Consider the following 20,514-nt stretch of genomic DNA (forward strand, 5'->3'; position numbering starts at 1 on the left):
ATGTCATGTTAGTTGACTAAAAATTATTTTATTATGTCAAAATACACGAATTTTATGAATCTAATAGCTTGCATTTATTTTTTAAGGTACAAAGAGCTGCATTATAATATAAGGCCATGGATGAAATAAAACTATGAGAATAGTGTGCAGTTTAGATCATTATATATAGCTAAGGGCATGCTTTAAAGCTACATTAGGAAATAAAGAATGATCCCAATTTTTTCACAAGGACAACAAAAAAACCAAAAAGTAATCCAGATCACATATTTTGAATGTATTATTTAATTAATACTGCCATTGTGTAAAAACAGGAGCACTTCAACACATTGAGCTTCACACAGTATAGCTTCACGTTCCTTTTTCTGATATGGACTTATTTCTTAAGTTTCAATTGACTGAGTCCCTTAAATCTAAGTGGGTGGTAGTAGTTTTTGTCTAATTTACATTTGAAAGGCACATTTTCATTTCAAGTCTAAGTTGGTTAGATTCTACTCACAGTAAGTATTAATTAAATACTTGTTGGGTAGAGCATGAATATTGAAATTTTCAATAGCGGGAAAAATGACACCAACACCACTGAGCACATCCTTGAATCTGAAGATTGATAGTTCACTGAATTTTGATCCAAATTATCCCTACCTGCGCAGGGGTATCAAGAGATTAGTAAGAGGTTTAGCTTTCTGGGGAAGAATAGAATTCGGAGCAAGGGACTATTAAATTAAAGAGCATACCCTCTTAAATCTAAATGAAAAATAAGAGTTAAGATAAATGCCAAACCAGAATGAGTGTGGCAAGTTGAATTTGGAAACAAGAAATTTAAAAATTCATGGTTGGAGAATCAAAGTGGAAATATGTTAGGATCAAATCAGTTTGGGAATTAGATGCCACTAAATTTTGAGATTATCTTCAAATACATTTGAATATATTTGTTTAGATCTATAATTTCTTATGCTTATAGGGCAGGTAGAAGTTTTGAACCATTTTTCATTTCCAGGTAATAATAGGTATTCTTGGTGCCCTCTTTTCTGTTAATGACACTGTCACCTTGATGTGGATTCGTAGTCTTCAAGTCATTCATTCATTTTAATAACAATATATGGTGTCCTATGTGTCAAAACTATTTTAGGTTAGGGTTACTGTGCTGAACAAAAAAAGACAATGTCACTGTATTTATAGTTTCTCCATTCATAACGGGAAGACAAAGAAAGCAAGTTAAATACATAAATAGGCAACAGTAAGTGCTATGAAGAAGAATAAAGGAAAGTAAGAGAGTAACTGCGGTCTTGTATTTCAAGAAGGAGATAGGTAATCAGGAACAGCCTTTCTGAGGAGGTGGAAATTGAGAAAAAATTAGAATCCAATTAGGAAGCCAGTCATGTGAAGATCTAGAGAATGAGTGTTCAATTCGTATTATGTAATATGTGTCAGTCTTAAATAAATCTTTCGATGTTTTTGTAATCTTTCAAACACAGTTCATTCAATCCATTCTGCACACCTCTGATGAATGAATTGCATTAAAACACATCTCTGATCATGTCGCTCACCTGCTCAAAGCTCTCAGGGGCTCCTCATTTCCTGAAGAGAAAGTCAAAGTCATCTTAACTGGTGCTTGTCGCTTCTGTGATCCATCATCAACACCAATTCTGCCCGTCTTTCTATTCTGACCCTTCACATGGGTTCATAGCCACAAAGGGTTGTTGACCACCTCTCAATATCTCCCTTTTTCTTACTTTTGTAGAATTTTCATAGCTTTTACTCCACAAATCAAAATAACAAAACTTATCTAAGGTTTAGTTCAAATGCCTTTTATTTTATGAAACTCACAGATACTCAAAGTAGTGAACGGTCTCTTTGTTCCCTGAACTGTGTCATTTTATATCTGCCTTATTGTCTTTATCATATAAAAGAAGAGAAAGTATCCTAGCATTTTTTATAGTAAGAGAGAGTAAATAATTCTATAAAGTTAATTCACTTAATAATCTCTTTGGCATTGTTTGTATATTTGCCTTCATCTCCAAACTGGATTATGAGTGTGTCAAAGAGTATATAAGAGTTATCATGCTATCTATCAGGTACTGAACATCCACTGGGTGGTGGCGAAAATCATGGGCATAACTTAGATTTATTGAAATCAAAGAAGTTCTGATTTTCTGGCTTATATTGGGGCATATGGTAAGTGTGTGTATATGAATTATGTGGAGGATAGGAACACGGCTATTCTCTCAGAGTCCAGGGCACTGAGCCTCTGGCTTAGAGAAGCATACTTTCTTCACTGACATGTGCAAGTGGGATATAGGTTTCATATAATGTGGGGATTATGGTTCAAGGGACAAGAATGATCCCAAATTTGGAAATCAATTAAACAATTTTAACATATACTTTGGGGCAATTACATAAATTATTACCTTCACAGCATGAAAGTTTGTTGTGGCCAGGAATATCATAAATAAAAATCATAAAATAAATCATTAAATATACTGCTGTTCCTGCTAATGGAGACAGCAGCATTTGTTCATACCAATAATTATCTCTAGTTCAAGATTGCCTGAATTTGAATTTTACCTTTTATGACTTACTAACTTCATGATTTTAGGTAGGTTATATAATCAATTTTCTTCAGTTACTGTATCTATAAAAGATAATAATAGTAATTATTACTAAGCACTTGTTTTAGTTCAGGGTGGTATAACAGAATACCACAGGCTGGATGGTTTATAAACAATGGGAATTTCTCAGAGACCTGGAGGCTAAGAAGTCTAAGATCAATGTGCCAGCGGATTTGGTGTCTGGTGAGGGCCTGCTCCCATAGATGGCCACTTTCTTGCTGTGTCCTCACATGTTGGAAAGAATGAGGGAGCTGTCTGAGGTCCCTTTGATAAGGGCACAATCCCATTCATCAGGGCCCCACCCTCATGACCTAATCAAGTGTGAAGGCCCCACCTGCTAATACCATCACATTGCAAGATGATTAGGATTGCAACACATGAATTTTGGAAGTGCACATGCATTCATCTATAGCAGTAGAACGTAGTAGAGTGAATTAAGATTAGTCCTATGAAGTAGTGCAAATAATGATAGCAAATGGTCGACAAACATTTGCTTTTATTCTTATACATTCAAATAATAATTTTCGCACTCATTCCATTGCGTAGTTTGTTCACTATTCATATGCCAGTTAGAAAACCCTGTCAAATACAATTATGTCATAGGGTAAGGCATGAACAGTTGAGAAAACAGTCAAAGACAGCAAAGAAGCAACTGAAGATATAAAAACTCCTTATTTTTGAAAATGTTAAAGGATTTATTATTCAGAAGAACAATGAATACAATAAGACAGTAGCAAAATTCTTAACATGGTGCCTGTCATGTAGTAATTGCTCAATACAGGTTGGATATTGTGGTGGGTAGAAAAATACTTTCCGGAAAATATTTCTATCCTCATCTCCAGACCCTGTGAATATAATATGTAATAGAGTGAGAGGGATTTAATGTTGCAAAATGGAATTAAGGTTACTAATCAGTTGTCCTTGCAATGAGGAGATTATTCTGGATTATCCACGTGGGCCCAATCCAATCACAAGTGCCCCAACATGTGAAAGAGGTAGGCAGAATAGTAAAAGTCAGTGGTAGAGAGAAATGTAAAAATGCTAAGCTACTGACTTTGAAGATTGAGGAAGAGACTACAAGCTAATAAATGTAGATGACATCTACGAGCTATAAAAGGCAAGGAAGCAAATGCTTCTCCAGAGCCTCTAGAAAGAACGCTACCCTGTTGACATCTTGATTTTAGAACCTGATCCCTAGAGCTATAATGTGTGTTGTTTTAAGCCACTGAGTTTGTGATAATTTGTTATAGCAGCAATAGAAAACTAACACAGATATTGCCATCATCACTGTTGCTATTATAATCACTGCAATGGTAAGCATGCTAAGGGTGCAGAGATTGTCTAGTGATTCTTTGTAATTGAAAAATAATAAAAGAGGAAATATGTTTTTTTTAAAAAAAAACAGAAGCCTTTATAGGCTTTAAGGTTTTATAGGGGGAAAAACTTTCCCAAAGGACCATTACATGCAGAATTTCAAGAATAAGATCATGCAGAAACTCTTAGCCTAGAGGGATATGCAACACAGAATAATATGTGCAACAATGTCACCTTGGTATATTGTAATATTCTTCAGAGGAAGAGGATGATTTAGAACTCATTTAAAACTCTAATTGTTTGCTTAATGTAGTTGAAGATAATGATGATTAACTAGAAGAAACTTGAATGAATTCTCCACTAAGAATTTCTTCCGGGAAAAAGCACTGGAGTCAGAACTCTGCCAAACAAACCCCTAACTATAGATAGAGCACTCAGTACGCTGATGGGGTCTATATGTAAACGAACTCTAACAGCAAAAATGGGAGGTGGGCTGTAAGCAATGCAGTGGATTCATGCAGCTATATACAGTCTCTCCCTCCACTTCCCAGCTGCCAGCTCCTCTGCTATGGCTTTTTTTGTCTTTCTCCCCCTCTCAGTATATCTCTCTCCTTCCCTCTTTCTCTCTCCTGTGTAGATCTTGTTATTCTCTTAATCAACATTGTATTGGGGTTTGACTAAGTTAGTTACTTATATCTGCATTCTTTCTGAACTTTATCTGTAGTAATTAGATACAGCCATGTCAAACAAGACCTACCAATGCTTTCTGACAAGAAAGTAGTTTCTGAGGCCTAGGTGGCACCTGGGACTATGGAAGAAGTAGCTAGAATATTAGGCAGAGAGCTACAGAATTTAATCAGTGTTTAGGGCAGAATATCATCAGGTTCAAAACAGTTCTTGATTTCATTCACTGGACAATCCAACAAATACATTGATTATAATCATCAATACTTTTGGAATGAATTTAGACTAGATCCTACCATTATTCAATGGTACAAACATCAATCAAATTTTATAAAATATTTCATTATACTATTTATAATAGGCCAGAAGTCTTGGCCAATCCAATCCTTCCATGTTCCTCTGCCTGCTTTTATCCTAGCCACACTGGCAGCTGATTAGATGGTGCCCACCCAGTTTGAGGGTGAGTCTGTCTCTCCCAGTTCACTGACTTAAATGTTAATCTTCTTTGGTGACATCTTCAGAGACACACCCAGGAAAAATACTTTGTATCCTTCAATCTAATCAACTTGACAGTATTAACCATCACAAGTCCATCTCTTGTCAACTTGAACCCATACACATCTCCTGAGATCATACCTGATCTTTAAATAAGACAATTATAAGGTCATAACTATGCCTAACGTAATACAGCTATTGTTCTTACAACTGGAAATGCATCAATCCCCAACTCAAATGCTGTTACATAAAGGTAACGACACTTAAATGTTGACATGAATTCAATAAATTTTATGTCACATGATAAAGGAAAAAGAAAAAAAATGAAGATATTTTCCTAGTACAAATGTATAAATGCACCAACATGTTCTTAACAAAATACGGAGGAAATGCTCATGACAATTACAGTCCTCATGTCTGCAACTGGTCACCTGGCTGTAGCTGGTATTGATGACTACTTTGTTCTACTACTCACCCTGCATCCCCTTCCCTTCAGCAAGCACCTCAGCAGGTCGTAGTTTTTTACCTGCTGGGGTGACTAAAACCTTCATTCCTCGGAGTCTGGGCCATTTGCAGTCTTTCCTGGATTGGGTTGTTGTAGTTTCCCATTGACATTAATTACAGGGCATGGTAATACTAAGAGATGCCCTAAGGGATCTCTTGTATTCCACATAGACTCTTCCTTACCTCCATTGTAAAATAGTATACTGATTTCATCTTGATAGTCAAGGTCAATCACCCCAGCCAACACTGTAACTTCCTTCTTACCCTGTTGGCTTACAGGTAGAAGGAGCCCAAAGTAGCTAGGTGGCAATCTTAACTTCCAGTTAAATGGAATCATTGTTGTGTTTCCTGGTGGTGGTGTTCCTCCCTCTGGAACTAAGACCTCTAGGCTAGCAAAACATGATGTCACAGGAACAGGAAGCAAAAATTTTGCTAGTGGGTCACTAGGGGTGATGGTGAGCAGCACCACTTCCACTTCTACCCCTTGATTCCTGGAACCATGAATCTTGGTTATGGGAGAAACGGTTACATATATTGGACGTTAATTCAGAGCATGTACACCTTCTGGAAAACTTTGCCCCAGCCCTGCAAAGTACTGTCGCCTAGTTGGCATTGTAATTGTAACTTCAAAAGGCCATTCCACCATTCTGTCAATCCAGGTGCTTTAGGATGCTAGGGAACATGGTAAGATCAGTGAATTCCATGAGCATAAGCCCACTGCTGCTCTTCTTTAGCCATAAAGTGAGCACCTTGGTCAGAGGCAATGCTATGTGGAATACTATGACAGTTGATAAGGCATTCTGTGAGTCCACAGATGGTAGTCTTGGCAGAAGCATTGCATGCAGGATATGCAAACCCACATTCAGAGTGTCTATTCCAGTGAGGACAAACCGCTGCCCTTTCCCTGTTGGAAGAGGTCCAATATAATCAACCTGCCACCAAGTAGCTGCCTGATCACCCCAAGGAATGGTGCCATATCAAGAGATCAGTGTTGGTTTCTGCTGCTGGCAAATAGGGCATTCAGCAGTAGCTGTAGTCAGGCCAGCCTTGGTTAGTGGAAGTCCCTGTCACAGAGCCCATGTGTTACTTCCATCCCCTGCCACCATGGCCACTTTGTTCATAGGCCCATCGGGCAAATACAGGGGTGGCTGGGGAAAGAGGCTGAGTGGTGTCCACAAAATAAGTCACCCTCACAGACACACCCAGGAACAATATTTTGCCTCCTTCAATCCAATCAAGTTGACACTCAATATTAACCATCACATGCTGATACTCATGTTTCATAACTACCATTTTTCCCTTCTCTATCAAGTTGTGTGTATTCTCTTCATTATTTTTTCTTGTTCCTTACTTAAGCATCCCATGTAGCTTTAAAAATAAACTATTTTTAATTGAGTGTAATTAGATCGTAAGAATTTTCTGGAAAATTGCCATTTAATGCATATGCATAAGGCCAAGATATTCTTTACTAATTCTCAGTGAAGCATCTTTCTTAATCAAACTAAATTTGCTCCTCAGAGATTAATTTGTATACCTAGCAAAATTTTACTTCAATCAAATGGAGAGCCTTTCAATAAAATTAATTGATTATTTTATTTGTAAGGTATATTTTAGCTCAGAATACATGTGGCTAATATTATTTCTTTGATTCTGTGAAATGATTTCATTTAAAAATATTACAGATAAGAGCCTACGACCTTCTGCCTCAGAATATACCTTAGGCATATAATAATGGACCAATAAATACAGCCTATTGTGTCTTAATGCTATATTTCCAATTCACTGTGAACAATTCCTTTCCAAAGATTTGCTATGAGCTATTTAGTATTTTATCTTTCTCTGTCACTAACTTAATCTCAGTTAGACGTCTTTTTCTAGCAGAATGTTAACCAGTAGTTTAGCCCTTACATTTTGTTTTGCTTTGTTTTGTTTTGTTTTAATATTTCCTCTATAGTAGATTGCAATAATTTCTGACAGTGAATGTTCCTGATTCTTATTCTTTTATTTGGTTTCCTTTAAAACCCAGGCTAAAATATTTATTATTTATCATATGATTGGATTTTTGCTGTATTGTTTGCTACTTTACAAATGATGGTAGGTGATTAATTCTGATTTGCTTATATCTAAATTATTCTAGAAAAAGAAAGATTATGCATGACTGAAAACCTTAACTTTTTATGACAAAATATTTTAATCAGATTTACTTTAAAATTTAATTTAATTTTGATTAATTTTATTTTGTTTTAATCAAATTTGCTTATCCATATTAATCAGATAGAATTATATAAACACACACAAAATTGTATGTTTGCAATGCATTTGAGTTCACACATGCTTTGTAAGAAGTTGCTCATCCAAAAGATATTTATTGATAATATCCCACTTTTCAAACATGAATTCTGTCTTGAGTAAGCTTACAGTTCACTAAGAAAGATAAATTAGCATTGTTATTTTTCCATTTAGGTAACCACATATGGGTAGCTTAGGGTATGGAGTCAAGATTGCCTGTGTTTATATTCCTGCCTTATTTGTTTCTAGATACATCACCTAAGGCAGCTTTTAGTAGTTTAGTTATCTATAAAAGGGAGAATAATTATGGTACTTGTCTTATAGAGTTATTTGGGCAACAAAATATATTATTAATAATAATAGTCAAAGTAATAATGATAGATAGCACTTATTTATTTCTCATTAAGTACTAGGCAATGTTTTAAACACCTTACTTAAAGTGAGAAATTAAGTAGATTGCTCTAACTCATGCAAATACTTCAAGATGCAGAGCAGAAGACTGAACCTCAAATTACCTACTTCCAAGGGCACTTGAACATCTCTCATATTATATATATATATATATGATCTAATATATATGTGATCTAATATATATGATCTATTATATATATACATACACGATAAATTTATTGTTATATAATTTTCGTTATTTGTGTATATACATATACATAAGATATACATATACAAATTCTCTAAAGGGAATTGCTTTTGCTTTGAATGATGATGATGTTAGTGGTACTATAATGATATACAGTTAAAAATGACATTCTCAACTCTATTTTCTAACTTTATCAACTGCATAAGTAAATATACAGCAACAGTACTTTCTGTTAAATTTTGCTTCTGTTGTTTTACCTTTTCCTTTCGGTTTTGAAACATTAACTACTAGAATGAATGCATACTGTAAGGCACCTACTCCTTATTTTTCAAATTAAAACTTTAATTGAATTTGGTCTTTGATTGACTACTGCTAAACATTTGTTCTGACTAGCAATATTATGTTTACAAGTCTAATAAAGAGTAAAATGTCACATACAAATATCTGTTTTGTAAAATAGTAATTATTTTTCTGCCAAGTTATATTTTCTATTTCTTTGGGTAAATTGTAGGTGGCTTGGTATATTAGAAAGTGCATTTTTTATAAAATATCACTATAAAGAACTTTTGAAACTTTATGATAATTTCAAAAAATAAAGACTGAAATATTTCTTAAGCAACCCATATTTTTAGATTGTGTATTGAGTAAGTTGGTTATACAGTTGTTCCTTAGTACCGGTGGGGAACTGATTCCAGGACTCTGCGTGGATACCAAAATTCAGGGATGCTCAAGTTCCCTATATAAAATGGTATATTATTTGCATATAACCTATTCATATTCACATACTTTAGATCATCTCTAGACTATTTATAAGATAAAGTACAATGTAAATACCATGTAAACAGCTGTTACACTGTATTTCTTTTGCATTCTGTTTATTGTCAACTTGTTGATTTTTTTTTTATTATTCCTAATATTTTTGAACCATTGTTGATTGAATCCATGTATACAAAGGCCTGACTATTTAGATATATTAAGTTACATTTTGCATAAAGCTGCCTCCATAAACAGGAAACTTTAACTTAATATGTAAACAAACAGCATCCTAACTTAAGTAACAACTTGTAACAAGTAGTTGAGTCTCAGCCAATCATAGGAGCCAAACTTGCAGCCGATCACAGGCTGCAAACTACTCAGACATGTCCAAATATGGCAAAAACTCAGCTCTAACCAATAAGACTGTTTCTGTCTGTCACTTTCTTTTTCTATCTGTAAATATGCTCTGTCCTCACGGCTGGGTAGAGATCTCTGAACTGTCACTAATCAAGGGTGCTGCCCAATTCATGAATTGTTTCTTTGCTAAAATAATCTTCACCAAATTTAACTTGTCTAAAGTGTTCCTTGTAACATTTTGAATGAAAAAAAGGTGCATCTACATTCAACAAAAACCAGAGAGGTTAAGTTTTTAGAGCATTTCTTTTTCTCATTTGCTCCTCAGAAGACAACAAAAGAGGATAAGTGAACATTTCATAAAAAAGCCATCATTTGTTCCCTAAATTAAACACTACTGAAGTATAAAATCTATTGCAATAGGCTTTGCCAAAGACATTCAGAAAGTCTAAAACCTTCTTTTCCTATAAAAGGTATTATTACTTCTGTAACATCTTCAAAGAAACAAAATTTTATTTATTTCTGCTCTTAGAGACCCTACACTTGTAGAATATACACTGGGCAACAAAAGCAATAAGAAAACGAGAGTCTCACTGCTGAAAGAGAGAGAAAAAAATAGCCAAAGATTACATATGAAAGAGACAGAGGGAAATACAGGAAGAATACATAGTTATTAAAAGTTCATACATCCATATATCTAATAGATATTCATAGATATAGATATGGTCATAATGTGATTAATTTTTTACTAAAATATGTGAATACATCAATCTATTTTATATAGCTCCATTTTGGAATGCAAATATTCTTTTAACTTTTACTCAATACTGAGGCACAAAATGCTATAAAATTTTTACAAAGTTGTTTTGAAGTTTTAAAAGGTATCATTAGCACGATTCAAATGTTTAATGTGCATTAAATAGTACTTCTATGCAATTATTTTATATTTCTAGTAGATTTAATATGTAATATGTTTAGAGTTATGATTCTTCCAGACATACTATTTTCTTTAAGCAATTCCTTTGGTTTTAAAACATTGTTTTCCAGTAATAAAAATGGAAAACTTTTTTTTTTGTTGTTTTCCAAAAGAAGTGACATTTTGAAATGAGGAATGAATATTAGCTTTAAATAAATTGCATATAATTTACAATTTCCAATCTGGCATTTAAATAGGGATACGCAATTCAAAATATGTTCTCTCATTATATGGTTTAGGTTTCAAGTATAAGCTGTTGTTCATAATTTTGCATCTCCATTAAAATGTCTTGTTTCCATCCTAAATATTAGAACAGATCCTTAAGATACGATGTAAAACATATGTCGTTAATTAGCTAAGCAATAATGGTACATTGTTTAGTCAAAATGAAGGTGTATTTCATTTTGGAAGTGCTGAAATTCTCTCTTAAAATATTGCAGCCTGATTTTAATGATTACTAAATATGCATTTCTCTGATATAGATTTTTCTTTATAAAGATAATTTTATCAAATATTATTAATACATGACATTTATAAATTGTGGGCCACCAACTGCCTTGGATTGTTAATTAAAACTCTTCATTACTCAAATGTGTTGTTCATATTCCATGTTCCTATGATCTTAAAAATACTTATTTTTTTTACATATTTCTATGTTGGTTAAACAAAAAAAAATTATTGAAAGGCCCATGGCACAAAAGATCATATGACTTAAAAGGTAGTCAGTGATTTATGACACTGTTACCACCCATCATTGAGTAAATGAGGCTTGAAACTGACTAATGTTTCTCTTCAGTTTGTTTGTTGGAAACATTTATAACTTCCTCCAGGGATTTTTCATTGCTATATTGTAAAGTAGTGAAGAAAAAAATATTGAACTGTTACTTAGTTTTAATTACATTTGAGAAATACTTTTGACTTAATTTTACTGAGAATACTTTTGATTTAGTGAACTTCTTTTGCATATTTTAGACAACATGTGTATTGATAAAGGCAAACAGCATCAATAATAATATTCATTTTGAACCATCAACATTTCTTCAAATGATTAGTTTATTGCTTACTATTTTGCTATACCTGTGTCAAATCATAAAAAATAAGTTAGATTCTCCAAATTTCTTCTTAGAAACAGTTCAAGCCTACTGAAATAAAGACACGGAGATGATATTATGGTTTTAGTTATTCCACAAAGTGGCAAATAGGATGGACATTAACTTTTAAAAGTTGTGTTACTTCTAAAGGAAAAAATATATGTGAAATAACTGATATTTTTGCTATGATATTAAGAGATATCTCAATGCACATTCTCAACTTCTATTTTTTATTGTTTAAGTATTACGCTAAAGGGCAGGACTTCATATTATCTTTTCCAAAACTGATCCTAAACTGTGGTCATGCCTCAATCTTAATGTTCAGCGCAATGGAAATTCATATACATTAATTTCTGAGGTAAATAACTTATTCTTTGCAAAACTTACAAAGGATAAAAATGCCAGTTCAAGGATTAAGAGTAAGAAGAAGTAAGGAAGACCAACTCTAAATACAGCACCAATGCTTATCTCTCAGCTTCAGTCTTTTAAGAGTCTGAAATAAACTATAAATGATAATGTACAAAATTTACTTACAATTGAGCAAGTTATTGAGAATTCAAAGCACTATTATTCTGAAGAATATGTAGCAGAACAGTGGTTATGACTGAAAACTCCCAACAGATTTTGATTTGAATCAACCTCTGTTACTTCAGGTACGTGATCATGAGTCAGTTACTGTTTCTGAGGCTGAGTTCAGTATCTAAATTAGGATTATAATAATAATAGCTATGTTTTTGTTTACTCTCCAGGAAAAATAAGATACAATATATAAAGGATTAGCACAGTGGCAGGCACAATTAAGTTACTAATAAACTAGTTATCTATATGTATACTATAGTATATTGTTTAAGAGCTTGAGCTCTGCTTTCAGGTAAAATTTATTTTTGATCTACGCTGGGTTACTGGCTAAGAGACCTTGGGAAAGTTTTTCAAGATTTTCTTATTTAACTTTGCTCATAACGGAAAAACAGATAAGTAATAGTTCCTACATTAAAGATATGTTTGGATGCAATAATATAAATAATGCACTTCTATGCCTGACACATATTAAGTTCTGAACACAATGTTACTTAAATTATTCCTGCTGCTGCTGTAAGCTATTGAAATGTATGTTTCTTATTTGAGGATACATTAAATTGTGTTAGAGTGCAAAATATGTTTAACAGGTTTAGCTAGAAGTTGGATTTGCCTACATCTGGAATACTGGAGAAGAAAAAGAGGATATTCTGTGTTGGCTTATTCTTTTTTTTTTTTTTTGACGGAGTCTTGCTCTGTTGCCCAGGCTAGAGTGCAGAGGTGCGATCTCGGCTCACTGCAAGCTCTGCCTCCCTGGTTCACACTATTCTCCTGCCTCAGCCTCCTGAGTAGCTGGGACTACAGGCACCCGCCACCACGCCTGGCTAATTTTTTTGTATTTTTAGTAGAGGCCAGGTTTCACCATGTTAGCCAGGATAGTCTTGATCTCCTGACCTCATCATACGCCCACCTTGGCCTCCCAAAGTGCTGGGATTATAGGCATGAGCCATCGTGCCTGGCCTGTGTTGGCTTATTCTTGTGCCTTCAGTGGGCCTTGATGACACTGGTGGTTACCGCACCAGCACAACACAGAGATATCAAAACACCATGTCACCTCCACAAAAAAAAAAAAAAAAAAAAAAATGCTGAAATCATGCGGCCATCAAGGAAAACAGCTCAATGGTGCGTGTTAATACCCTTTAAGAAATCTACCAACTATTTATGGAGAAATGGTTAGAAGTCACGCAATATTCACAACAGGCAAAATCAGAGAAACACTGTTTTGTGTTCATTTTCACCCTAGAATAGCCTAGTACACATGAATTAAATTGCTTTTCAAAATTATTATTTCTTCCACTCTCCTTTCCTTCCATTAATCTTATAGTCATTTCATATTTGTTTCTAAAACTAGTCCTCATTTCCTCCTCACAATCATTCACATGAGATGTTCTATGTGGGAAGAGTTGAACGCATTCCAGACCAAAACACTTCATCACCTTTAAGAACGCCAGCAGTGGTACCAACATTTCTGGTTTGCTGCCCTGTGGCACAGATGTCTATAAGAGCACTAGCAACTCAGGGTGACGACATGCCACAATCAGCTTTCCTCCTAAATAAACAATTCAAAGTGGGTGAACAAATAGCATGATCTTTTAAAAAATAGATTGTCTCCGTTATTCCATCATTGTTTGCCTGACAAAAGCATGAAAATGATGATATGAAAAACCAGCTCACAATCTGACTCAAAATGATTCAGTTCCAGACCCAATACATAAGAATAATGAATTAAATGCATACCTCAACTTAAATCAAAGAAACTATCAAGTGCTAGTGAGAGGTGAAGCCAGCTGGACTTCCGGGGTCAAGTGGGGACTTGGAGAACTTTTCTATCTAGCTAGAGGATTCTAAATGCACCAATCAGCGCTCTGTGTCTAGCTAAAGGATTGTAAATGCACCAATCAGCACACTGTGTCTAGCTAAAGGATTGTAAACAAACCAATCAGCACTCTGTTATCAGTGCTCTGTGTCTCGCTAAAGGACTGTAAACACACCAATCAGCACTCTGTAAAAAGACACCAACCAGCACTCTGTGTCTAGCTAAAGGATTGTAAATGCACCAATCAGCATTCTGTAAAATGGACCAATCAGCACTCTTTTACAGACCAATCAGCAGGACGTGGTTGGGGCCAAATAAGGGAATAAAAGCTGACCACCCCGGCCAGCAGCGGCAACTCGCTCAGGTCCCCTTCCATGCTGTGGGAGCTTTATTCTTTTGTTCTTCACAATAAATCTTGCTGCTGCTCACTCTTTGGGTTTGTGCTAACTTTATGAGCTGTAACACTCACCGCGAGGGTCTGAGGCTTCATTCCTGAAGTCAGGGAGACCACGAACCCACTCGGAGGAACAAACAACTCCAGACGCACCACCTTTAAGAGCTGTAACACTCACTGCGAGGGTCTGCGGCTTCACTCCTGAAGTCAGCAAGACCACGAACCCACCCGGAGGAACAAACAACTCCAGACGCACCACCTTTAAGAGCTGTGACACTCACTGCGAGGGTCTGCGGCTTCACTCCTGAAGTCAGCAAGACCACGAACCCACCCGGAGGAACAAACAACTCCAGACACGCCACCTTTAAGAGCTATGACACTCACTGCGAGGGTATGCGGCTTCACTCCTGAAGTCAGCGAGACCACGAATCCACCAGAAGGAATAGATTCCAGACACACTAGAAATAAAAGGAAATGCAAATTAGAAGAATAAACAAAGGATGACTCTGAGGGATCCCAGTGATGCCTGAATCGCACATCAACTTTAATGGTTAGTCTGAAGATTTAACATTTGCCTCTGGAATTGGTTCAACTATAGACTCTAGACATAAGCCTTGGGCAGCAGTGAGGACAGTTTTCATCTACCTGGATTGGTGAGAAAAAAAAAATACAAAAAAATTAAGACCTCTTTAACTCATGTGTAGGATATACGTTACTCCAGAAGGACAATGCAGAAACCCAAAGTCAAATTAAAATGTAGTTGGGAAACAATGAAAGACATAGGACCCCGGGCAGGGCACTGACCAAATATACCTCATACGGACAATTTCACTACAAGGGGTATTGATGGAAAACAATGCCGCTGCAAATGAACTTATATGACATTTCATAAACCACAGTGGAAAATGAAGTAGACTTAAAAAAAGACTTTCAGAAAAGTATGCTTAAAATCACCTAGAAGTAAAAGAAAGAAATGAAAAGTATAAGATTAGCTGCACATAGAAAATATAGGGCAACTTAATAAAGAATAAAAAAAGAAACTCTAGAAATGGAAAACACAATTAAATTTAGAATAATGGAATTATATTTAAAAAGCAAAAAAGAACACAGTTGAAGGGTTTATTTAATATGATAAAGCAGCTGAGAAGAATGTTGAGTAACTTTTTTTTTTTTTTTTTTTATTATACTTTAGGGTTTTAGGGTACATGTGCACAATGTGCAGGTTTGTTACATATGTATCCATGTGCCATGTTGATTTCCTGCACCCATTAACTCGTCATTTAGCATTAGGTGTATCTCCTAATGCTGTCCCTCCCCCCTCCCCCCACCCCACAACAGTCCCCGGAGCGTGATGTTCCCCTTCCTGTGTCCATGAGTTCTCATTGTTCAATTCCCACCTATGAGTGAGAACATGCGGTGTTTGGTTTTTTGTCCTTGCGATAGTTTACTGAGAATGATGGTTTCCAGTTTCATCCATGTCCCTACAAAGGACACGAACTCATCATTTTTTATGGCTGCATAGTATTCCATGGTGTATATGTGCCACATTTTCTTAATCCAGTCTATCGTTGTTGGACATTTGGGTTGGTTCCAACTCTTTGCTATTGTGAATAGTGCCGCAATAAACATACGTGTGCATGTGTCTTTATAGCAGCATGATTTATAGTCCTTTGGGTATATACCCAGTAATGGGATGGCTGGGTCAAATGGTATTTCTAGTTCTAGATCCCTGAGGAATCGCCACACTGACTTCCACAATGGTTGAACTAGTTTACAGTCCCACCAACAGTGTAAAAGTGTTCCTATTTCTCCACATCCTCTCCAGCACCTGTTGTTTCCTGATTTTTTAATGATGGCCATTCTAACTGGTGTGAGATGGTATCTCACTGTGGTTTTGATTTGCATTTCTCTGATGGCCAGTGATGAGGAGCATTTCTTCATGTGTTTTTTGGCTGCATAAATGTCTTCTTTTGAGAAGTGTCTGTTCATGTCCTCTGCCCACTTTTTGATGGGGTTGTTTGTTTTTTTCTTGTAAATTTGTTTGAGTTCATTGTAGATTCTGGATATTAGCCCTTTGTCAGATGAGTAGGTTGCAAAAATTTTCTCCCATTGTGTAGGTTGCCTGTTCACTCTGATGATAGTTTCTTTTGCTGTGCAGAAGCTCTTTAGTTTAATGAGATCCCATTTGTCGATTTTGGCTTTTGTTGCCATTGCTTTTGGTGTTTTAGACATGAAGTCCTTGCCCACGCCTATGTCCTGAATGGTATTGCCTAGGTTTTCTTGTAGGATTTTAATGGTTTTAGGTCTAACATATAAGTCTTTAATCCATCTTGAATTAATTTTTGTATAAGGTGTAAGGAAGGGATCCAGTTGCAGCTTTCTACACATGGCTAGCCAGTTTTCCCAGCACCATTTATTAAATAGGGAATCCTTTCCCCATTTCTTGTTTTTGTCAGGTTTGTCAAAGATCGACCTGAGAAGATCATCTGGAATGCAATGAAGAGAAACAAAGAGATGCAAAATATAAAAGATAAAATGAACGTGGTATATATAATGAGAAGGGCTTCCATGTCAATAGGCATTTCCGAAGGAAAAGGTGAAGAAAATGGCAAAGAAGTGAGTTTAAAGGGATGATAATAGAGGACTATTTTCTTTTCAAGAGTTAAAAAAATGCATGAGTTCTCACTCATGGACATAGAGGGTAGAAGAATGGTTTCCAGAAGCTGGATAGGGGAGTCGTTGGGGAGGGATGGGAGGAAGGTGGGGATGGTTAATGGATACCAAAAAAAAAAAAAAAAAAAATAGAATGAATACTACCTACTATCTAATAGCACAATAGGGTGACTATAGTCAATAATAACGGTATACTTTAAAATAACATAAATAATGTAACTGGATTATTTTTAACTCAAAGGATAACTGCTTGAGGGGATGGATATTCTATTTTCCATGATGGGCTTATTTCGCTTTGCATGCCTTATCAAAACATCTCATGTACCCCATAAATATATACACCTAGTACGTACTCACAAAAATTTTGTAAATATTTTTTTAAAAATTTAAAAAAGAAATCTATGAATTACCAGACTGAAAAATTCTACCAAATCCTGACCATAATTGAAAATGTCAAAAATATTCTACTTCTTAAAATATAAAGGTGAAATTGCAAGACCTCAAAAACTTTGAAAAGCTACCAAAAGATAAAAAAGATTCCTTATAGAAAAACAATAATTAGAATTATAGCATAGATCTCATTTGGAAAATAAAAATCAGAATATGGTAGATTAACATACTGAGGTGAAGGAAATGTCAGTTTTAAATGAATGATCACAGACCATCCCTTAGAAAATTACTAAAGAATTTATTTGAGAAATAGATAATTGAATTCAAAAGAAAGTAGTTTTATGCAACAAGTAATAGTAAACAAGGAAATTATTAAAATACAGGTATGTTTAAATAAAAAGTAACTGAAAATATTGTAATAATGATGAATGGGGTGCTTAAAAACAAAGTGAAACTAAATTTAAATTACAGGAAAAATGAGATGGGGGAGATTTAAAGTGACTAATATCCTAATATTACTCAAAAAGAAGTTAAAACAAAAGGTATTTTGTTAAATTAAGCATATATATTAAAATTTAAGAGTAACCACTAAAAGATTACAAATACAATTCAAATCTTTTAAAGTTCAATAGAACAGCGTGGAGAAAATTTAAACTAGGTAAGTCCAAGAACAGCAGCAAAATAATCAGGAGGATCAAATATCTCGTTTATCATCATAAACTAAAATTAATGTAACCATTCTAATATGCATTGGAAATATCTAATAATGTTTAAAATGTGCATAATTAATGACTCAATCCAGTAATTCTCTGTATGTATTACAGAAACCTTTGGTTTGAATACTAACAGACATAAAGATATTTATTCCTACATTGTTTATTATATTTATTTTTGTTTGTATTTTTTATTTTTTTGAGTTGGAGTCTCATTCTGTCACCTGGGCTGGAGTGCAGTGACATGATCTCTCCTCACTGCAACCCCCACCTCCCAGGTTCAAGCAATTCCCCTGCCTCAGCACCACCACTCCCTGCTAATTTTTTTTATTTTTAGTAGAGGTGGGGTTTTGTCATGTTGGCTAGCCTGATCTCAAACTCCTGACCTCAAGTGATCTGCCCGCCCCAGCCTCCCAAAGTACCGGGATTACAGGCACGAGGCACCACACCTGGCCATTGTTTCTTGTAGAGAGAAATGGAAACAACATAAATATTTGTCAGGACAGAAATAGCAATTAAAATGAACAAACTTAATCTGTGAATAAAAACCTGTAGTTGTATCTGAAAATAGAAGGTTGAGTTAGTGATAATGTATTTGTTTTCTATGCTGCCATAAAACTTACCATAAACTTAGGTGGTAAATGAGATAAATGTATTGTGTTATAGTTCTTTGGGTCAGGATTTGACATAGATCTCATCAGGCTAAGATTAACATGGTGTTATGGTGTCTTCCTTTCTCTAGGTTCTAGAGGAGAATCTCCTTCTTGCTCGCTTAGGCATTGAAAAACTTCAGCTCCATGTAGTCGTAGGTCTGAGTTGTCAATTCCTTGCTGCCTATCGGCCTGGAGGCTCTCATGGGTGTTTAGTGGTCTCTATCTGGTCTTCGCACATAGTGTCCACATTGCAGAACCAGAAAAACACTGCCAAATCCTTCTCACATTACTACATCGATTTCATTCTTTTGCTTTCTATCACTGCATCTCTCAGACTGCAGCCAGTAACATACTCTAAATGTAAGGACTCATATGATTAGACTGTGACCACCAAAATGAGCCTGCATAATATCCCCATTTTAAAGTCTATAGCTTTCATCACCACTGCAAAATCCCTTTGTGCTATATAGTAACATATCCCTAGGTTCCAATAAATGGGACATGGACATCTTTGGGGGCCATTACTCTGTCTACCCAAGTTCAACCTCGGGCCCTCAAAGATTCATGTCCATCCCAAATATAATTACCCCATTCCAAGGTTCCCCACATCTCAACCCATTATAGCATTGATGAAAACTCCAACAATCTCAATGAAATGTCATCACCTAAAATCCTGAAATCTCATCATCTAAGTTAGGTATGGGCGAGTTGCAGTATAATCTATCATTAGGCACAATTTCTTTCCATGTGTGGGCTTGTGAAACTGCAGAAACATATCAAACAATTTAGAAATTGCTTGAGCCACACAAATTCCCTTAAGAATAATCCTCTGCAGCTTATATGTCTGCCCTCTGGTTTTAAGGATCTGCCTTCAGAATCACCTGTTTTTCATAAAAGGTAGCAGGTCTTTACAGCTTAGTAGTTTTATCAACCTGTTCCTTGCTGTAAGAATTTTCGGAATTTAATACCCTTGATTTATTTGATATTTCTTTGTTTCTTTCAGTCCAAGTTGGCCATATTCCTGCTGATATAAAATTTTCAAGAACCTTGTAGATCTCCCATGTATGTCACAAAGATTCATTCCATTAGATTTGAGACTTATTCATAGATCTGCCTTAGATAATCTAGTATAATAGCATCTGTGAAAAAGTTAATATACTCTTTAATGTTGTTAATAATGTTATATTATTCCTGGATAATAGATATGCAGTGAAATAAAAACATTGGCAAGAAGTATATACATTGAATTTATAATAGAATTATATTTGTGGTAAATGTTTGGATGGGAAATAAAAAAAGGGATGGTATTTTTTTTAAAGGTCTTTACTTTTATCTGAGTCTTTAAAAAAATTTACTATTCAGGCCAGGTGCAGTGGCTTATACCTATAATCCCAGCACTTTGGGAGGCTGAGGTGTGTGGATCACCTGAGGTCAGGAGTTCAAGACAAGCCTGGCCAACATGGTGAAACCCTGTCTCCACTAAAAATGCAAAAAATTAGCTGGGGGTGGTGGCGGGTGCCTGTAATACCAGCTACTCAGGAGGCTGAGGCAGGAGAATCGCTTGAACCCAGGAGGTGGAGGTTGCAGTGAGCCAAGATTATGCCATTGCACTCCAGCCTGAGTTACAAGGGA

General features: G+C 35.4%; 1 protein-coding gene across 1 annotated transcript in view; it reads right to left on the reverse strand.

The window, feature by feature from the left end:
- Nucleotides 1-20,514, reverse strand: part of LOC134733682 (putative uncharacterized protein encoded by LINC00596) — a 298,002-nt gene that overhangs the window by 73,880 nt on the left and 203,608 nt on the right. Inside the window, exon 2 of the mRNA XM_063624179.1 lies at nucleotides 14,838-14,911. Within this exon, the coding sequence (XP_063480249.1) occupies nucleotides 14,838-14,911 (74 nt within the window). The remainder of the gene's footprint in view (nucleotides 1-14,837; nucleotides 14,912-20,514) is intronic.

This window comes from Symphalangus syndactylus, chromosome 12 (genome assembly GCF_028878055.3).
Source record: "Symphalangus syndactylus isolate Jambi chromosome 12, NHGRI_mSymSyn1-v2.1_pri, whole genome shotgun sequence".
Classification (NCBI taxonomy): Eukaryota; Metazoa; Chordata; class Mammalia; order Primates; family Hylobatidae; genus Symphalangus; species Symphalangus syndactylus.